We start from the raw sequence: 16,617 nt of genomic DNA on the forward strand, positions 1-16,617 counted from the left end.
CTGGTTTTGTCCCAAAGAATAGGGTGACATTGGCAAGTCCCCAATCCTTTTTGAGCCTCCTTTTTTTCATTTGCAAAATATACTCCCAAAACTCTTACCTTCAAGAGAAATACACATCAAAATATCTTGCAAATGAGGAAAATTCTAAAAACGATGTATAATTTCTTACTGGTAACATGAAAAAAGAGCCAAGAATGAAAATGCCTTTGTCCCTTTCCCTTTCCTTTCCTCTCCTCTTCTAAAGGAAGATATGCAGGTTGGAAAGATAAAATGACTCCTATGGCCTCAGGGAAAATTGCAAACTAAGCAAAACTGACCTTCTGTTCTTCTGCTTCCTTTCTCTACTCCTTTCCCACCTTCTGCTTCTTCCTTTTTGCTTTCATATCAAATTCACTCTTACATCATCCCTATTACACTACATCAACCTTCAACACTTCCAAAATTTCATTTTCTTTTTCCTCTACAGGAAAACAACATATTCTTAGCAGATTGCACCCTGTTTATTGAGGGAGTTTAAAATCCAACCCCTGCCCTACTTAGCAAGTCATGTACTTGACAAGGGCCTGTGAAGGGATACATTTTTATGTGTTCACCCAGATGGGCATCTTTTTGGAAATTACACAAAGGTACCATACACGCTAACAAAAGCCTTGCTTCTAAATTTCCTGATTCCCTAGTTATCATATACCACTGATAAACTAATTCATTCTAGGGCATTCAAATAAAGTTGAATTTAGTGGTCAATGCCTGTAGTGAAGCATCTCAACCTCAGTTTTTATTCAACTTTCTTCTCTTTTTTCTCCCAAATAGTTTCTGATTTTTTTTCACTATACATTTACTTTTAAAGCAAAAGAAAACAAAAGGCAGATAACCCACATTGTCCAGACAAACTTGAATCCAGTGTCATGCTTGATACCATAATCTTTTATGCAGGTTTTAAAAATTAAAGTTACTTGTGTATGCCTTCAATAGTCTGAATTTAATTAAAACGCCATCTACCTATGGCAAAACTCTTTCCCTGAGCTTATAAACACATTAAATAACAGGTCAGGCATAATGGCTCATTCCTGTAATCCCAGCACTTTGAGAAGCCGAGGCAGGGTGGATCACTCAAGTTCGGGAGTTTGAGAACAGACTGGGCAACATGGCAAAACTCATCTCTACAAAAAATACAAAAATTAGTTGGGTGTGGTGGTGCATGCCTGTAGTCCCAGCTACTTGGGAGGCTGAGGTGGGAGGATTGCTTGAGCCTGGGTAGCAGAGCTTGCAGTGAGTCCAGATCATACCGTTGCACTCCAGCCTGGGCAACAGAGCCTGACCCTGTCTCCAAAAAAAGGTTAAGAAACAAACTTTTACTTTGTAATTTTTAAAAGTATTTTAAAGCACAAAATAAACAAACAAGCTCTACTTTGTGCTTAAAACTTAGTCCTTATTTCTCAAAACATAATACACACTATAAAATTCATATTAACTTAAGAAAGATTACCAAGATATTGTTCCTGTTATTTTTTGCTGTGTGTGTTTGTGTGTGTGTGTGTGTGTGTGTGTGTGTGTGTGTGTGTGTGTATGTTACAGGTAGTTAGATAGGCAAGAACAGGGCAGGAAAGGGCTCTCCCCGACCCACTAGGAATGTCAGGTGACAGTTTGGCAATTATCATATTGCCTCTCTAAAAGTGATAAATTGGCAGCTGGCGCCAGGGAGAGGCCATTTCCTGATGGTCCACACCTGTTGCACTAAAGTGTTAATTGAATGCAAGTGCCAGGGAGAAGCAACTTCCTGGGCATGCACATTAAGAGACAAAATGGTGGAGTATGACCTTCCAGGGTCACTCCGCCAGAAAAGGGAAGAAAAGCTTCAGATGGGCATGCGTACAACTTCCTAAACACACTGGGAATGCTCACCTCCCAAGGGCAGGAGAGTACCGCATATGTGGGCAGCCCACCCTAAGGGAAGAATCATGAGAAAGGGGCCAGGCTATTAAGTTCTAGGATGAAAGTTAAACACTGCACTTGACTTCGGTGCCCACTTGAGTCTCTTCCAAGCATCCTTTCCTTTCCTTTCTTTCCTGTTCTAAAACCTTTTAAATAAACTTCTACTCCAGCTCTGAAACTTGCCTCGTTTTCTTTTTCTGCCTTACGCCCCTCAGTTGTATTCTTTCTTCTGAACAGGCAAGAATTGAGGTTGCTGCAGACCTGTAGTGATTTGCCACTGGTAACTCGGCTACCTTCTACCAGTAAAATATATAAAGTATGTTTATAAGAATAAAATGGTTGACACATACTTGTTTTCTAATTATAGTTTAAGACATGATTATAACACTGTTTGTCAATGGATCAACTCTGTCTTCACTTACCCTGCAACTCTCCCTGAGGGCAAGATGTGTAGTTTCAGAATGTTCTCAGCTATCTGGTTCTCAGCTATCTAGTGAGGTTAGACTGGAAGACAATGTCTAAGGTGACCCAATTCTTTCAGAGAAGCTTACCTTGCCACACCCACCTCCCAAGGGCTTCATCTCTTTTAAGAGCACTAGATTAGAAATTCCACACTTTACTGGATCTCTTTCACAGCGCTAGCCAGTTGCTAAGCTTTAGTTTCCTCTTTTTAAAAATACTGGTCTTTCCAAAGACTAAAGATTTGAAGATTTGATGAGGTACTGAATACCAATTAGGTACTAGAAATAGCACCAGATGTTTTATGTATGTTACTTCTTTTAATTGTCAAACAACTCTGTAAGTTTCATACAGCCTATTTATATAGGAGTCAACTGAAATTTAGAGAGGTTAGGTGATTTGCCAAGGTCAAATAGCAACATGTGTGACATTCACACTCAAGTCAATCAATTTAACTTCCAACTGCATGCTTTTATTTTCACCACAATCCTACTTCCAAATATATAATTTTTCTGTCTGCCACAACCAAAGCAAAAACACTATTTAATGATCTTAAGCAATGCATTGAAAAGGAAAAAAATTGCTGAATAATATACTCCTCTAGCAGAGCTGACTGAGAACACACCCAAGTACTACATAACCTATACTTAAATCTTAGAACAGACCACAGATGACCTGGAAAACCCTTTTCCTCCATACATTTTTTACAGCTTTTACACATAAAGAAGGGAAACCAAATGTTTAAGATGCAAGAATAACGTGCCTTTCCATCCCAGCCAAAGCGGAGCTTATATGGTTCACAAGAAGTTCTATCATAATCGTATTATCAAGTAAACACCAAATCACAAATAATATGGAGTAAGAAAAATACAAAGATAATTTTGGTTTTGGAAAACAACTAAGCACCAGAAAACTCTTTTCAGAAATTTGGGAAAATCCTTTTCATAGTAGCTAATATTTCTTCTTTAGGCTTTGATATAAAATTTGGTTTATAACCTTTATATAGTCATATTTTTGCTCTTTACAAAAATTAAGTTTTCTAGTATTCACAACACTAACCTTGAAATTCTGCTACTTAAAATAGTTATAATATGTACATCAATTTTTATCCTCTTAGAACATTCTGCATGATAGTTTCAAGTCATTTGAATGAAAAATTGTTCAGAAAAACAGAAATGCCTGATTAGTAGTCAGTGTTCTTTATGCCAGTAAAAACAAGATTCCATATACATAATAATCAAAAGTCTACTTTTGAGCAGCTCCTAAGCAAACATTTTTCAGAAGATTGAGCACAGATCTTGGGTCTTCACTTTTCATAACGGCTCTGCCAGAAAATCATGTTAGTTTCTACCTTTGCATACTTATAAAATCTGTCAGGACCTAATCAACCATTTATCTCTATGTGCAAAAATGAGAACTGTGTCCTCAACCAATGAACTCTCAAGCATTATGACTTCTATAAAATTCTGCCCTCCAAACCCAGGTTCCACAAGGCCATGTCTATTAGATTAGCTCATGATGCCAAAAACTCTATTGTAGTTCCTGGCTTAACAGAAAGATCAAATTTTATCCATTTCTCCTATATGTCTTTAATAAATGTTCCTGGTTTCTCAGCAGCTTCAAGATGAAAAGTATATTAATTTGTTCCTGCTGCAGCTATTGTCTTTACCTGTTATTCCAGCCTGGAGACCATTATTTGTATATCAAAGAAAGGGTCCTTGTGTAGCTGCTTTTGAAGACTTTCTAGGGCGACAAATGGTGACACAGGAAACAAACTGCCCATCCAACACATCCTGATGCAACTATTCAGCCTCAGAGTCTAGTAAACTGAATACCTTTGGCATCTAGGCTGGTTATGTCGTTGTTGAGAGTGGGCAGGCCAATTTTACAGCTTGACATCCTTTTCTGTTCTATTCTTAAATTCTTAGAATGAAAGTTTTGTCTTCATAAGTTTGCTTCTTCTATCTCTGTGGATCTTTTCTTTGAAATCAGGTTAAGAGGGATAGGAGTTAATAGGAACACAGTTCCCTTTCCACCAAAGAGCTCTCTTCTCTTCTTACCATTTCTATACCTTTTAAATGTTTGGGGTAGAAATTAAATCAGCATTAGAAAGAAACTGCAGAGGCCGGGCGCGGTGGATCACGCCTGTGATCCCAGCACTTTGGGAGGCCGAGGCGGGTGGATCAGGAGGTCAGGAGATCGAGACCATCCTGGCTAACACGGTGAAACCCCATCTCTACTAAAAACACAAAAAATTAGCCGGGCGTGGTGGTGGGCGCCTGTAATCCCAGCTGCTCGGGAGACCGAGGCAGGACAATGGCGTGAACCCGGGAGGCGGAGCTTGTAGTGAGCCGAGATCGCGCCATTGCACTCCAGCCTGGGCGACAGAGCGGGACTCCGTCAAAAAAAAAAAGAAAAAAAAAAGAAGAAAAAGAAACTGCAGATATACTGTTTTTGAGCTTGCTACTTTTTTAGACTACTTGCCCTACGTTGACTCTAGGTTCTAATTTCTCCTCTAACCTAAGCAAAGAGAGTCCTATGAGCCTTGTATGTTTCAATCTGATTCACCAGTGTAGGGCTCCACACAGGAGGAATATCAAAGCTTCAAAATAATAAAGTATTCCTTTTTGGTTGTGGATGTATGTCCTTTTGTCATGACCACAAGACATTATGAATCTTAGAACTGATAATGTTTGTCTCTTTACTTGGGTTACTAGGAAGCTCGGAGCAAAATTTGTGACCCATCTTTTTTTTTTTTTTGAGATGGAGTTTCGTTGTCGCCCAGGCTGGAGTGCAGTGGCGCGATCTCGGGTCACTGCAACCTCCGCCTCTTGGGTTCACGCCATTCTCCTGCCTCAGTCTCCCCAGTAGCTGGGATTACAGGCGCCCGCCACCACGCCTGGCTAATTTTTTGTATTTTTAGTAGAGACGGGGTCTCACCATCTTGGCCAGGCTAGACTTGAACTCCTGACCTCGTGATCCACCCTCCTTGGCTTCCCAAATGCTGGGATTACAAGCATGAGCCATTGTGCCCGGCCAATTTTATACGTATTTTAAATTATACATATTTATATTATTTTCCTTTTCCTCTGATCTTCTAAGGTATTATATTTTTTAGTTTTGATTTTAATGCAGTGCTATAAGCTAACAACTCTAATCAGAGAGTTACAACTAATAACAATTATTATTATTATATGTAAAACCATGAGAACCATGCAGTAAACCATAGTACCAACTATTCAACCACAGAAATGAGAGGATCAAGACTACTATATTACATGGGCTATGTAGAATGGGTTGCAAGGTCCTAAAAGGAATTCAGGTAAAATCTATCAAACACAGTTGAACCAGCCTAATAGTCTGGATTTTCTATTTTCTTTTCTGTTTCTTTTTTTCTATTTTTTTATTTGTTGAGACAGGGTCTCTGTCACCCAGGCTGGAGGGTAGTGAGCATCTCAGCTTACTGTAGCCTCAACCTCCCGGGCTCAGGTGATCCTCTCACTTCAGCCTCCCAAGTAGCTGGGACTACAGGCATGCACCATCATGCCCAGCTAATTTCTGTATTTTTTGTAGAGATGGGCTCTTGCCATGTTGCCCAGGCTGGTCTCAAATTCCTGGGCTCAAGCAATCCACCTGCCCCTGCCTCCCAAAGTGCTGGAATTGATTACAGGCGTGAGCCATGGCACCCAGCCAATTTTCTATTTTCTATTTTAACTTACACTTTGAGCATACTTTAGAAAACACACAGCAAGTCTCAAAGATTCATGGCAATAAATAAAAAACTCTGGTTCTCCAGTTGTTTGACTATCTGACGTTATCTTATTTTTTTGAGCACTGATTAGAAAATTCTTCCAGGATCATTTTAACTTACTCTTTGTATTACTTCTAATTAAGTTTCAAGAAAAGTTTTGGAATTGCAAATGACCAAGCCAAAAACGCTTATGTATTGTTATCTAGTCCTTGACTGTCAAATTAATTTTAACTAATTGGAAAGTTTACTTTCAAATCTTATTTATAAGACCATTCAACGTGATATGTGTAGTATTAAATTATGTAAAATAGGTACTAAGGCAGGAAGCTGGTTTGATAAAAGAAAGGTATATTCTTTTAAATCCTTTAAATTAGGGTGGCTCACACATAACAGACACCTGGGCATCATTGGAAAAAAGAACATTTAAACTATTATACATTTAGAAAAAGCATCAAAGTTAACTTAAAGAACACAGACATAATACCATACTGTTTCAAGAGTAACACCTATTCTTTGTTAACTGGAAAACACTAAACTTTTGCTTACATTACTCAATCTTTTTTTTTTTTTTTTTTTTTTTTTTTGAGACAGGATCTTGCTCTATTTCCAGCCCGGGGTGCAGTGATGCAATCTCGGCTCACTGTAACCTCCACCTCCTGGGCTCAAGCGATCCTCCCATGTCAGTCTCCCAAGTAGCTTTGAGCATACTTTAGAAAACATACAGCAACATGCCCAGCTAATTTTTGTATTTTTTGTAGAAAAGGGATTTCGCCATGTTGCCCAGGCTGGTCTCAAACTCCTGACCTCAAGTGATCCGCTCACCTTCCCTCCCAAAGTGCTGGGATTACAGGAGCCAGCCACCACACCCAACCACATTATTCAGTCTTAACTCCGATCACCTCACCTTTTATACTTTATTATTAAATTCTATAGGTTATATAATAGAAGCTCTTAGATTTTTAAAATGTAGACACTTCTGCTCTAATATGACACACGCCTTCATGAAAAATCTCTTTCTGTAAAATTGCACACTAAAAATAGCAGGCATATGGGAAAAATTGGGTTAGAAGCAGACGATTCAAAGACAGGGCATTAAAACAAAAAGAAAAAATTCTAATAAAATACTAGCACAATATTTTAAACACATGGCAAATTCCTAGCAAAGAAATACTGGAGTAAATGTAAGATATTATCTTTTTAAAAACTTGAAAAAGTAAGGAAGGCTTATCAGTTGAGACTGCTGAGTTAGAGAAACAGGAGGCCAGTGTAGGAAGAACAGGCAGAAACACACAATAAGGCTCCTATGATGCTGCATGTGGCCAAACGTTTTGAGCAAAAAGAAGAATGTGGGGTGAATAGTCATCATGTGCAGTACAATTTTCCTTTGTCCCTCAGCTATGCTGATGTTGTTTGACTCTCGCTGCTATATTATTTAATATCACAAAATAACAATCAAATATAAGATAATTAGTATTGCAGAAGCAAGCTTGTAACAGAGCAAACTATACCAAAACTTTATATTATAGTTTTTCTAGATTCATGTTGAAAGAATGGAAATGTAAAATACTCCACCAAACCAACTCACTACTGACAAGAAGGAGAACTTCTCTCAGTATGGGAAGAGAATATGATTACAATAATATGTTTGGTACATAGTAGTGCTCAGTAAATGTCAGCAGCAGTTGCTCCTACTACTATCACTACTTCTGTGGCTACTACTTTTACTAGTAAAGATAGAAATTAAAATAGCTCTGAGATAGACACCTGTGGCTTACCCAATATCCGTTACTCTCTGCTTTCTTGCTAATAGAAGTTCAATATTTTGCTTAGGAATCTGTCTTTCAGGAAAGGTGACCCTAACCCCATTTTAGGGGCAAATCACTATTAATCTAAACCAATTCTGGTAATCTCATTCCTTTTGTCAATGGCTGCTTTAAGGGTGTCCACAACGACCTCCTGGCAAATAAAACCTGAGGAAATTTTTTTTTTAATTTTAATTTTTTTATTTCTATCGATGTTTGGGGAACAGGTGGTGTTTGGTTACATGCGTAAGTTCTTTAGTGATGATTTCTGAGATTCTACAGTGGACGCTGCACCCAATGTGTAGTATTTTATCCCTCATTCCCTTCCTATCCTTTCCCCTGAGCTCCCAAAGTCCATTGCATCATTCTTATGCCTTTGCATCCTCATTGCTTAGCTCCCACTTATGACTGAGAGCATATGATGTTTGAAAACCTGAAAAAAATTTGCTGAGGAGCAGGGAAGGAGATCTGGGAACAACTTTCGTAATACTTAAGAAAACGACAGTGGAGCAGTTTATCTTTTCCTCTCAATATCGTCAGGGCAGAAGTACTTTAGGTGCTTGGATGCTCTACTTATCTTTTTATGTTCACCTTTCTCACAGAATTTGACCTCCTGACATCCCCTTTGCTATCTTGTCAGTGCCTTGCTAATTTTTAAATGATAAAAAAATCTTACTGAGTAATTAAAAAAAAAATTTTGTCAGAATAACCTAGTCTGTCACGACCAAAAATGGAAGTCTCTCTACATTTATGTTTTTATTTATTTTTAATTTAATTTTTAAAATTTATTTATTTTGAGTCAGGGTCTCACTGTCACCCAGGCTGTAGTGTGGTGGTATGATCATAGCTCACTGCAGCCTCAAACTCCTGGGCTCAAGTGATACTCCGACTTCAACCTCCTGAGTAGTTGGTATTATAGGCGTGAACTCTTTATGAGCTAAGAGTGATTTGTTTGGAGAATTTTACGCATAAAACATACAATCTTCTTTGTAACAAGAATTTTTCCGTTGCATAGCTAGACTGTCGAGCTCTGTACTGTCCTATATGGTTGCCACCAGCCACATGGGGCTGTTCAAATTAAGATTAATTAAACTCAGAATTTCTGTTCTTCAGCTGCACTAGCAACATTTCAAGTCCTTAATAGCTAATTTGGCTAGTGGCTATTGGTCTGGACAGTGCACACAAAGAATATTTTCATCATTGAAGAAAGTTCTATCGGACAGTGCTAGTGTAGATGAGGTATTTGGGAAATTTTTATATATTAGATTACATTAAAGCAAGCCCCAGCTTAAACAAAATTGCATTCAGACAACTTTATTAACTTGGATAGCATGAAAATATATTTTAGTATGACAGCAGAATTGCCTCAAGTTCTGAGCTAGTAGAGTCAATATTAATGAAGAAAACATAAATATTTATGTATCCATAATATAGTTATGTTTACTGTATCTCCTTATAATTTGCTGAAAGATGAAACAGAAGACAAAGATAGTAATAGAAATCTCAACCCACCAATAGTAAGTTCTACAATCTGAACATCTAACATGTAACTCATGAATAAAATGCAACAAGCTGAGATGTTTGGCACTTTTTTCCTGTTACCATTATTCACATTACAGTATATAATACATACATTATTGGGGCCTGTATGCCCCAACCCTGCGATTATACAATAATGGAATGAGTTGGGAATTGAGAGGAGGGTTTGATTTTCTCACTCCTACCTAAAAGTGTGACATACTGTAGATAGATATTCAGTTCTTCTAACCTTATATAAAACTTCCATTCTTCCGAGATTCATATCATCCAAATCACTATCTGGCTTCACTCCTATCTGGCTTAATAAATAAGGGTCACTTTCACGCGTGCTCTCTCTCTCTCTCTCTCTCTTTTTTTGCTTAAGACAAGTTTTCACCATGTTGCCCAGGCTGGTCTTGAACTCCTGGACTCAAGAGATCTGCCTGCCTCAGCCTCCCAAAGTGCTGGAATTATAGGCCTGAGCCACTGTGCCTCTCTCTCTCATTTATTAAGGAGTCTGATAGCCTGTTCATAGTATGAACTAAATTCTAAGTTTCAGTAGCATCCTAAGTGACTTTCGCATCCCTATGTTAAAGGTCCTCCTCCTCAAGACTTAAGGTTTTTGAACTCCTTTACCTCCAGTCAGGTTAGGCACACACTCCCATGGCCACACTCCAGATTTGTCAGTTTGTCATCACTGAGAATATTCTCACTTGTCATATCTTTAATTGAAATACATGTCATTCTCTGATCTCCTTACCTTCTATCTCTCTCACCCTGTATTTCCCACTACTCTGGTTCTTTGATTTTTATGGCTTTTTAAGTTAGGTCCTTAATTTATTCCCTGTTAGCCCTCTTTGGACTCCACTGTTACTCCTGGCACGGAGCCCATGGCTCAGCACTTCAATCATTCTTACCAATATCCCTACATTTTTCTTGATTTATTGTTCTGTTGTAATCTTGTCTTTCACAAATCCATTCTCATCTAAAGCATCAATCTGAGGCTCTTTCAATGGTTTCTTAATGTCCCAAGATAAAGATCACACTTCTTAACCCTCAGGCCTTACACTTAATTTTCCTTCTGTCTAAGATGCTCTCATTGTCACTTTTTTCTGGTCACCTTAGATTTGCCCTTCATGTCTCTAGCTTCCTGTGGGACAAAGTCCTTAAGTCCCTAATTAGGTTAGGTGCCATTCTATGCACTTTTATAGCATCCCATACTAATCCCATCATATCACTTATCACTCTGTATTATAATTTTCTGTACCTAAGTGATTTCCCAATAAATTTATAACCTCTTTGGGGGCAGAGATTGTCTTTTCCACCCAAGCAGGGTCTAATATACAACAGGCATTCAATTATTTTTTAAACAAATGAATAAATAACACTGGTAACTCTAAAAGAGCATCATAATTGAAGTTACATGTAATTATTCCAAAATACTCCAAAATACAATTTTAATAGAATTAAATATGACAAATCAATTATATAGGTGATAGAAGGGCAGAAAATAGAGTAGGGTAAGGAAGATTAGGAGTCCTGGAGTTGTATGGAGTGGAGAGGGCTGCAATTTGAAATTCAGTATTCAGAATGGTCTCATTGAAAATGTGACAGTTGAGTAAAGGTGATGAGGTGAGAGAGTTAACCACATAGATATTTTGGGAGAAGAGTACACAAGGCAAAGGGAACAGTTACTGCAAAAGCCCGAAGGCAGAAGCATGTCAGGCACGTTCAAGGAAGGAGGCCTATGTTGCTGGAGTAGAGACAATGATAAAGAAAATAGTAAGAGATGAGTTCAGAGAAGTAATGAAAGCCAGATTGTGTAGACCTTGCAGGTTGTTGTAACGACTTTGGATTTAAGTAAAATGGGGAGCCATTGTGAGGTTTTGAGTAAAAGATAATCTGACTCACTCTGCCTCCTATATTGAGGACTGGATAGTAAAGGGGAATCCTCATAAAAGGCTATTAGAGTAATCCTGTGAAAGATAACAGTAACTTAGACCACAGCAGCAGTAGTGAAGTTAAGAAGCACCTACCATATACTTTGAAGGCAAAACTAATGGGATTTCCTGAGGAATTGGATATAAGCTATGAGACAGAAAAAGGTGTCAAGAAAGACTCCAGGATTTTTGGTGTAAGCCAAATGGAGTTGACATCTGAGATGGGAAAACCTGCTGGAAGAACGAGTGGAGAAAATGTTTTGGGGATAACAGTTGGACATGTGAAACATTAAATGTCCATTAAAAGTCTACTCAAATAGTAAGATATGAACCTGAAATTCATGAAAGAAGTACAGGCTGAAGATATAAATTTTTGGGTCAAATGGCAAATAAATGGTACAAAAGCAATGGAACCAGATAAGATCACCAAAGAAAGGAGTACTGGTGAGAGCAGAGACACAGGCCACCGACTAACTCCTGGGTACTCTAACATTGAGGTCAGAGTAAAGAGTAGGAACCGGCCCGGCGCGATGGCTCATGCCTGTAATCTCAGCACTTTGGGAGGCCAAAGCGGGTGGATCACCTGAGGTCAGGAGTTCGAGACCAGCCTGGCCAACATGGTGAAAAACCCAGTCTCTACTAAAAAGTATATATATATGCTGTCAACTATATGCCAGGCGTGGTGGCACACGCCTGTAATCCCAGCTACTCGGGAGGCTGAGGCAGGAGAATTGCTTGAGTCTGGGAGACAGAGGTTACAGTGAGCCAAGATGGTGCCACCGCACTCCAGCCTAGCCGACAGAGTAAGACTCTTGTCTCAAAAAAATAAAAATAAAATAAAGAGTAGGAACCAGTGAAGGAGGAAGAGGAGTAAGCATTAATGTAAAATAACAACTGCAATGTAGTTTCCTGGAAGCCTATTGAAAGTGAAGTAGTAAGCTGAAGACTCAGAATTGACTATTAGATTTAACAGCATAGAAATCATCTGTGACTTAACAAGAGCATTTCCATAGAATGATCAAGGCAAAAACCTGATAGGAGCCATTTTAGAAAAAAAAAAATGTGAAGAGAGGAAATGGATTCAGTAAGTATAGACAAATCTTTTGAGAAATTTTGTTTCAATGGGAAACAAAGCAATAGGAAAATAACTAGCATGGTTTTTTGGTTTGTTTGTTTACAGATAGGAGCATGTTTGTGTGTTTATGAAAAAATTCAGAAGAGAAGATGTTAGGACAATCATCTGCATATTTATAAAATCACCAAGAATTAAGACAGAAGTAGAGGTGGAGAGCATGAAAATGTTAACAGTCTAATGACATTAATTAAAAGGTATGGTTTTTAGATAGGGGAAGGAAGAGTGATCTGGAGGAGTAATAAGATATAAACACTGTCAATCCACTTTCAGGCTCCGTCATTCAATGGCTAAGAGAGAAAACAAAAGCCTACCAGTTTGAAGACTATAGGAGAAGCATTATCTTCAGAGGAAGAGCTAGTTTCCATTAAAGTAAGAAGGTAAAAGGAAGGAAAATTCAGAGAAGTGATTATTAGGGGTTTTGAATTCCTGAAGGTACAGGAGAAGTTTCAGTAATTGGGCAGGGATAGAAAACAGAACAGAAGAGGAAATATACAGCATCTTGTCTATTGGATGAGGGATGATGTAGGAGTCTGGGACTTCTTGCAGTGGCAAACATAAAATTGAATAAAGGGCATAATAAGATTAATTCTGTGGAGTCAAGAAAGGTAGTGGTGTCGAAGTTGTGAGTGTGTGGGACAGGGCAGTTCAGAGTGTGTGGGCCTCTCTTGATATCTCTTGGGGGAAGAATATACTTGTTCCCAGTGCTGGAGCTCCCCCTTGACCCTTATTAATGGAATTGATGGAGCTGAGGCCAGCTCCATTCATTATTAACAATTTAGAAAATTAATGTGACCTTCACAAACATGAATTTCTTATCAAATAGTTTAAAATTTAAAAAATTTCCCTACTCTAGGGAAAGAGTAAGCTAATTTTTCATAGAAGAGTTTGGTTTACTTACATCTGTGTTACAGGAGCGATACCGTTTCCTTTCCCCAAGGCAATATTTTCCACCTCCTGAAGGTCTGAAAAAACATTTTGTTTAAAATGTGAATATAATACATCTATCCATACAGAGTATATATATTACTTGATGAAAACATACTAAAGTTTACTTTCAAAAACTGTATCATTTGACATGTTTTAATTATTAATCATGCTGGTGATTGTTAGCAATAATTATGGTTGTTGAACATAAAAATTAAGGCAATTTATTATTAATTTGTATTAATAGTACTATTAATTTTGTATTAATTTACTAGTAATTTATAAGATTTTTAATTGTCATGATTTATATTCTCAAGAAAATCAATTCAGTCAATATACTTTCTAATTATCATAGTAAAAATAACTTATTTATAATTAAAAGATATTTAAATCATATTCAACAAAATCCATAATCTGATGCTACATGTTTACCAACTAGGAAATGGAAAGTTTGTTTTTACTCCAGACAGGAAGCAAGGAAACATGAAATAACTCCCTGGAAATAGCTTTCATTCAAAGTGAATAATGCAAAAACAAATTTCCATCTCATTTCAAAATAGTCCATGAAGTTTAAAAATTTAAATCTAAAAATCAGATGGCGTTGCATTATATAAATACTAAATATTTTATATTTCACCAAAATTAATGAAACAGTAAGACATCACATATTTGACCATATAAGTTATCTTTAAAGGATTTAACATTAGGGAAAGCCATTGCTATTATTTGGGCATACTACCATTGAGTGATAAAAACAACTAATTTCTTCTTTTAAAAGAGGTCCAGTTTTTTCCCTTAAGTATCTGCGTATATTATTTATCACAGGGTTTTTTATACTTTTATTAATTTATAGCAGCTTTCAGTTGAACTTAGGTTAGTTAGTCTGTAATTTTAAAAAAATGATCAAGTCTAAATCATAATTTTGGCTCACTGGTATCAATGGGATCATTAAAGCTACCTTTTGAATATATTTTGAATGCCAGTGAATGCTGACTCTAAGTAAGGAAGGGAAATGGCTCAGCTTGAACCAGCTTTGGAGAAATGGGTTGGTCAGATAAAAACAAGATAGTGGGGATGGTGGTAGCATGACTTGTTTATGAATGGGTAACAGGAAGCTCTGTTTAGCAAGAGGGGAATAACTGATAGGAAGTGGCAGAATGGAAACACAGAACTAATATAAAGCAAAACAAGTTAAAAGAGTAAAAGAAAAGACAGTTGGAGATAGGAACCAAAGAGAGGGATCCTGAGTTAAAAATGGAGAAAAACAAAAAATAAAAATAGACCATCTTTTATCTCAGAAGGAGAAAAAAAAGGAAAAGCATTATCATAACATTATTCTCCTTCGAATACTAGCTGGGAAAGAAGGTCCTCAACCAGTGTTCTAGACAAAAATGGGCACTTGACATGTGGCAGCCAAAGAACGGTTTAGTCTTAGGGAGGACAAGAAAATACAACTAGAGGAACCATCCACCTGTAATGGGCATGAAGCACTGGTAGGAGGGAGAAGCAACAGAGCTAGCAAAGAATACTGATGGTGCTGGCCTTGCGCCAGGGGCACTCGGGCTGGAGAAAAGAGTGGTGGGAGAGGAGCAGTCTGACCTGCATAAAACAGTCATGGGGAGAAAAGTGGTGGCAGCTCCGGAAGATGATTAATGGGGGCATATGAATGGAAACTATTTTAACACATGGGCAGTATTCTTTTCATTGTGATTTGTGATGCGAATCAAGGCATTTCAACCCTTGAAGTGCTCTCATTGGTCCTTTTAATACTAATGTAGCAGTAATAATTTTATGTGACATGTGAAAAGACCTTAGGTTTCCTGGGAATAATAGTAATGTAGCTAAGACCAGATTTGGATTCATCCATAATTCAGTAGTTTTTGGAGGAGGAAATCTATCTGATTATTATTAGATTAAAAGTCTGGCTTATCTGGGACAGATATACAATACTTTCTATTTTTTACATTTTATTTTTAGTTACACAATAAGGGGAAAGGAAGAAAAAGAAAGTCTGTTTAACAAAGCTCCTCCACCTTCCTGTGCCTATGGCTTGTTCTGAAGACAAGTACTTGGCTCACTAGTGAAACGTTTTTACAGATAACATGTGAAACCACAGCTTTGAATCATTTCCAACTGTGTCTTTTTGTTGGCTCCGGCTTACTTTAGCTACTTACGCTGGACTGTCACAGTGTCTTAGGGATGAGGAGACGCCTCCCCCGCAGGTCCTGCTGCACTCTCCCCATAGTGACCAGGGACCCCAGCCCCCATCTATGCTCTGGGGCCAAGTGCCAAAAGGAACACAATCTCCCTGATAACACCACTGCAAGATTTCACAGAAAACACAGAATTAGCTGTTAGGCAGATAGAGCTATCAGGACAGAAATACATAAGGGTCAGGTACTGACCAATTATAGGCATTAGCATTCTCCCAATAGATAACAGACAGATTGCTCTCTAACTGTGTTCAGACATTGGTGAAGGTTCATGTGACTTGCAAATGATCTTAGCTAGGCCATGATTTATAAGCCTCTAACATGTATTGGGAGTTCTTAAAAAAAAGTCACATTGCTTCTTTTCCCTTGTTTCTATTCCTCTAGACATTTAGTGTTTCTCATTATAGAGCTAGCTATAGACCTCAAAGTCTTTTTTAGATATTTTAGTATTTTCTTTAAAATTTTTCTTTATATTCCACTATTATTGGACGCATGGAATGATAACGCAATATGGAAAGTTCCCCAGTAAGGAATTTTTATGATGGTAATTGCTCTTTCTTAAAAAAAAAAAAAAAAAAAAAAAAGATTGGTTGAGGCTACAATAGTAAAAGAATGTGTTGTGGCATTTCATCTACATGAGCACTGCAGACATAATAAAAGTAATGCCAAGACATTAGGGACTGGGTACAAAAAAACCCTTTATACACTGACTAGCAATGTGTATGGCCCCCACATGAACATATGTATTGGAATTCTGCTCAGCTCTACTCTCTGCAATAAACCACACATACTGCACCTAAGTAGAAAGTCAGGAATAATTTATCGAAACACAGATATCACAAAATCAACTCATAACTCTAGCATGATAAATCTTATTTGCAGAATATGGCAAAATGAAAGTCTTTTTTAAACTAAGCATTTGTAGAATTTTATTGATGCATTT

At 37.7% G+C, this 16,617-nt stretch overlaps 1 protein-coding gene across 1 annotated transcript in view; it reads right to left on the reverse strand.

Annotated features, from left to right (window-relative positions):
• The window catches only part of ADAMTS6 (ADAM metallopeptidase with thrombospondin type 1 motif 6), a 338,936-nt gene that overhangs the window by 92,976 nt on the left and 229,343 nt on the right, over positions 1-16,617 (reverse strand). The window contains exons 13-14 of the mRNA XM_028849466.2: positions 15,636-15,781; positions 13,436-13,499 (exon numbers count right to left, since the gene is read on the reverse strand). Of these exons, the coding sequence (XP_028705299.2) occupies positions 13,436-13,499; positions 15,636-15,781 (210 nt within the window). The remainder of the gene's footprint in view (positions 1-13,435; positions 13,500-15,635; positions 15,782-16,617) is intronic.

Source organism: Macaca mulatta, chromosome 6 (assembly GCF_049350105.2).
Source record: "Macaca mulatta isolate MMU2019108-1 chromosome 6, T2T-MMU8v2.0, whole genome shotgun sequence".
Taxonomy (NCBI): domain Eukaryota; kingdom Metazoa; phylum Chordata; class Mammalia; order Primates; family Cercopithecidae; genus Macaca; species Macaca mulatta.